The sequence below is a fragment of the Solenopsis invicta genome, unplaced genomic scaffold (assembly GCF_016802725.1).
Source record: "Solenopsis invicta isolate M01_SB unplaced genomic scaffold, UNIL_Sinv_3.0 scaffold_312, whole genome shotgun sequence".
NCBI classification, from domain to species: domain Eukaryota; kingdom Metazoa; phylum Arthropoda; class Insecta; order Hymenoptera; family Formicidae; genus Solenopsis; species Solenopsis invicta.
This window is the reverse complement of record NW_024105268.1, coordinates 11,993-17,521: the sequence shown is the minus strand read 5'-3', so window position 1 is coordinate 17,521 and position 5,529 is coordinate 11,993. Positions and strand designations below refer to the sequence as shown.

The window sequence follows — 5,529 nt, the reverse complement described above, 5'->3', positions numbered from 1 at the left end:
TAAAGTATGACATTTTCTCTACAAAATCGTTTTTTTAAATTTTTTCTACGATTTTTTTTGACCGAGTTACAAGACTTCGAAGATATACATTTTTCCGAAAAACGACGTCTACCGCCGACATTAGCATTATCCAACGTGCATCACGTGGAGGTTGCCGGTCGAATTTTTGCACATCGTGTGTGTGTGTGTGTGTGTGTGTGCGCGCGCGCGTGTGTGTGTGGGTGTGTATGTGTCACAGCAGAGATAAGGAGCCCACAGTTCGTCACTTCTGCAGTATTTAATGACTCCAAACCACAGTATAACCAGTAGCGGCACTTCATGTCGGTCCTTTTGATGTTGGTGTCCAATATCACGTGACATGAAGCCATGTTCTTGGTAGTAGCAACGCGCAAATCTTTAAATTGTGGAAAAGAAACGCAATAATAAAACAAAATATTTTATTACGCAAATAATCGTAATTCGTATTGTAATAAATAAATTTTTAAATGCAACATTAAAATAGTTTAAATAATTGTACAAAAATAAATAAAAAACATTTAAGTAGCAATATTAAGTACGTTATTATATTTATAGTAATTTAATAAAATAAACAATACATATTTATCATTTTTATTTTATTTAATAATAAACAATTGAAATTAATGTACAATTAGATTTATTACAAATTATGCATAAGACGTCGATTTACAGCATAAATTCTTGATCAATGATTCATATTCTCTTATAAAATAAAAATACACAATTTTTTTATATTTTACACTCTATATGGATATAAATTAATCATTCTAAAAATATATAATTTATAAAAATGTACAATTTCTAAAAAACATACAATTTTAACTTTATGCTAAATACAATTTATAATGTAATAATATAAAAGGCTAGAAAAACGAACGTAATTAGAGTTATTTGTGAATTATTTTGAGACTTAATTTAATTTTACTTGAACTTAATTGTTTAATATTGTTATGTATTTGAATATTTATTATTGACGGCTGAGGAAGACTAAATACGCCAAAACGTTACATCTTTATATTTAATACGGAATAAATTAATTATATTAATTATATTAAGATCTAATTATGCGCTCGTTTTTTAGCCTTTTACAATTACTATTTAAGAATATATGAGCTGATAAGTTAATAGTTTTTATAATTTACAATTTATTATAAAATATAATAATTTATTTCTATGTTATTATTGTTATTTTATGTAAAATATTTAGTTCACATGGAAAATTAATATATTTCTGTTTTGTTAATATCAACAATTCAAAGAGTAGCACTCGATTGCTCACGTTGCTAATAGGCTTATTTAATATAAAATTTGTTGATTGGCTGTTTCAAAAGGAAACTTCTATGCACCCATCGTTGTAAGTTAATTACAACGTCATTGTCAATTGGAACGCTCTCAAATAAGAATAATTTTGTTGATAATTATGCGCTGAATATTTTGGCAGGAATTAGTCACCTAAAAAAACAAAACAATATTAATTGCAAGACAAAAGGTTTCTAATAAAAAATGACATCAATTATAAGACAAAATATTTTTATTAATATTTTAAACAAATTATTTACATTCTATGTAATGAAACAATACATAAACTATGCTTTTCTTCATTTTAAACGTATAAAATAATATTGATCAATAAATGTAACTCAATATAATCTTTTAATATAATTTTTTAATATTAAAATAATATTGATCAATAAATGTAACCCAATACTTATAACTTTTACAATATAATCTTTTATAATAAATAATAAAACGAAAAAATCAAACTAAAAAGTCAAACTGAAAAATAAAAACTTAGAAGAATAACATTCAAAACAAAAAATTAAGTGTGATTTAAAATTATAATCTTTTTGTTTTTCTGTTGTGTTTTAAAATGTCTGTTTGCAAATTTTAAAATAAAATAGAGACGAACTCTGGCATACAATTTAAAAAAATATTTTTTTGGAAAATCTTTACATGGGTGAGGACAAATTACTGTTTCTAATAAAGTAATCATAGTAACAAGAACGAATTCATTTAAAATAAGCGTATTTAAATGATTAAAAGAAATATTATCTAAATTTTTTATGTAAGTTACAAATATTTGGTTTGGAACACATAATCCGCCATACATATTTTCTTCAGTAGATTTTGTTGCTCTAAATAATGTATAATATCTGTTATTATTAAAATTATCAATGTCTTTAGCAAAATTTTCACATGTATCACAGGAATGTTGCTTTAAACTTTTTGACATAAGATAACCGCAAATATAATAAAATGCATTTTCCTCAACTATGTCCTTTTGTCGATAATCATGGTCATCAATTTCAACAGGTACTACTTTTTGCAATGATGTATTTTGCATAAACATTTCATCTCTAAACTCGTTTATTCTAGTCATCATATCTGTTTCCGAATCTTCAACAACTAAAGTACAATTTTCTGTTTGAATTGAACAATGATTAGAAGCAAATGATTTTTTAAAAGAATAATAAAATTGCACTGGAGTTGGATTAAATGCATTGCCTGATAAATTTCTAATATTTCCAAATGTATGTTCGACCATATCTTGATTAATACGCCTCATTAATAAAAATTGAAAGCCTGAATTAATTTTTTTTAAATATTCCCACATTTGATTTAAGCTATTTATGTTTTGATTCCAGCATTTAAATACATTAACTTTGTTTGTAATATCTTTGCCATTTTTTGTAAAAACTGTAAGACTGCTGAAATATGTTTGTAATGATTTTAAAAATTCCAATTGTTCTTCTGAAGCTGTAAATGCGTTTCTGCTTGGTTTCTTTCCTTTAACGGATGATGAATTAAAAATATCAAATGCAGCATCTAATTTTTCAACAAATTCTGATGTATCTTTAGCAGATGTCGGCAAACGTCCAAGTGAGATCATAGTATTAATAGCAGAAGCTACAGAAAAACTTAAAATTTGAGCTGCATATTTTACTTTCATTCGTTGAAAATTATTGGGATGGATGTGTGTGTCCTGATTCAATTTAGGTAATAATTTATTAAAATTCTTTTTATCAACTTCATATAAATTTTCAATGTGTTGCCACGAAAGAATTTTATCTCCTGATTTAATTATATTATTCAATAAATTATTTCTAGCTGCTTTTATAAGATGTGGTGGATCAAAAAAGTAAAATATTTTTTGCCCATTAACAGTATAATAAGGTTTCTCATGAGTTACACCTAATTTTTTAGCTGTCTTTTTATAATCCGTTCCCATATCTGTTACTTCTGCAACAACTCTTAAATTTATATTCTGAAGCCGTTCAACACATTCAATAGTAATCATTTGCAACTCATCAGCATCCATAGCAGAATTAAGAAAAAAATAACCAAGTGGTTGCTTAAATTTATTTGTTAAACCTCTGACCATGATTATCGCTGCATTACATGCAGTTGAAAATGTTTTACTATAACCTGTATCGTGAAATCCAATTACTATATCTCTATTAATCATATAAAATAAACTTGCTTTTAATGACATTGTATCAATGCAAATACAACAATACTTATCTAACAAATGCAAATTTTCAGTTTTAATCTTAAGTCTTTCAAATATAATATTATTTAAACCTGGAGGAATTATAAGTCCTTCTATAATGCGTTCAAGAGTTCTTTTTGATGGTAAAATAAAAGTATTACTTAATGCTCTATAAGCTTTGGGACCTTTAAAATATAAATTTAAACAGAACATTTTAAATTCTTTAGTATATCTATTACCATTTTTTTTGTTATTGAAATTATCTCCCTGAACTTTCATAAAATCAGCTATCGGCTTTGGATAAAATTTGTAAAGGAGTTTCTGAAAATCGCTATAAGTAATATTATCTAAATTTTTTTCCTTATTATATTCAAGTTTGGCACGTTTTAATCTTTTTTCTGCAGTATCACATTTTCTTCTGAGAGCTTCTTTCCTTGGTGTTCGATTGGATAATTTTGGTTCGGTTTCAGTAGCTTTATCTTCTTTACATTGTAGAACACTATTTGATGAATTAAAATCTATTGTATTTGAAATAGCATCTAAAATTACAAATATAATAAAAATTAAAAATCTTCCAAATAAAGTAAACAAAATCTAATGTAACTAAAAGTTTCTCTAATAAATAATATTCTACCTGTCAAATTGGCTCTTGAATAACTGATTTTAACTTCGGGCACATTTACTTGTACATCTTCTGTACAATTTTCTATTGAAGTTTCAACTAAAAGAAGATTTAGTATAAACAATTTAATATTTATATAACATATTTAATAATAATAATATATTAAAAATAATTAGTAAAAAATATGTAATGTAATAATTTATTTTATAATTACTAAAAGAAGAATTACCGTTGATTTCACTTTCAGTAGCAGTAACAGCTTCGTTGGAAATATTAGGAACCGCACTTATTGGAACTGCATGTGGCTGAAGTCGATTCTTTAAATTATTTAAAAACATGTGGGGGGCAAAATGTTTTGAGCAAACTCTATAATTATTGTAGAGTTTTTTTTCTGGAATATTCTTTTTTATGCCACACGCTTGTAGCCACACTTTTGCTCTAAAATATATATTATTGTAATTTTAAAAATAATTTAATATATGTACATACATCGTATAGAAATTGTCAAAAAGTTTATACCTTTCTGAATTAGATGGAAAACGAAAGAAACTTAAATGACGATCCGCTCCCGAGTTGTTATTGCAATCACTCACTGCGCACATAAAACCGCCAACAATTACACGCTCCATAACACAAATCTTGTTTAATAATATAATAATGTAATAATATAACATAACATAATCATACTTCACTCACAGAACATGTGCTTATTATACAGTTGACGCCATATTGTGGGTAGTAATGTAGCGCATGCGCGTAGCAATTCTCCGACGCTATTTTTATGAAGTGACGCTACTGGTTCTACTTATACTGTGCTCCAAACCCTCTCTGCTGTGTGTGTATGCGCTCGCGCGCATAAGAGTTCAATAGTGTGTATTTCCTCCTCTCTGATCAATTACTGCTTGCAAGCGTTCTCTCATATTTATACATCTTGCAATACAATCTTGCGGAATGTTGTGCCAAATTTCCGTTAAAATTTTTCCCAATTTTTCTAAATTTCGCGGCTGTTCCTTGCGACGCCTTAATCGTCGTTCCATTTCATCCCAAATGTGCTCGATTGGATTGAAGTCCGATCTATTGGTGGGATTTAACAGTCTAATTGCGTGTCGTTGAAAAAAATGTCGCGTTATATTCGCCGTATGAGGTCGAGCGTTGTCCTGCATAAAAATAAAGTTCAGGTTCAATTTAATAGCGAAACGTGTGGTCGTAGAATATCGTTGATATATCGAAAACACACGAAATACACACCATTGAACACTCATGCGCGCGCGCGCATATACACACACAGCAGAGAGGGTTTGGAGTCATTAAATACTGCGAAAGTGACAAACTGCGGGGTCCTTATCTCTGCTGTGATACACACACACACACACACACACACACACATATACACAGTAAA

The 5,529-nt window shown here is 27.9% G+C and overlaps 1 protein-coding gene across 1 annotated transcript; it reads right to left on the bottom strand.

Annotated features, from left to right (window-relative positions):
• Window positions 1–597: 597 nt before the first annotated feature.
• Window positions 598–4,820, bottom strand: LOC120356880. Its single transcript, XM_039459327.1, has 5 exons — window positions 4,650–4,820; window positions 4,360–4,568; window positions 4,143–4,229; window positions 3,748–4,047; window positions 598–1,470 (listed from the first exon to the last, which is right to left on the bottom strand). The coding sequence occupies exons 1-5, from the start codon at window positions 4,802–4,804 to the stop codon at window positions 1,463–1,465; spliced, it is 759 nt and encodes a 252-aa protein (XP_039315261.1). The 5' UTR covers window positions 4,805–4,820; the 3' UTR covers window positions 598–1,462.
• Between the last annotated feature and the right edge of the window lie 709 nt (window positions 4,821–5,529).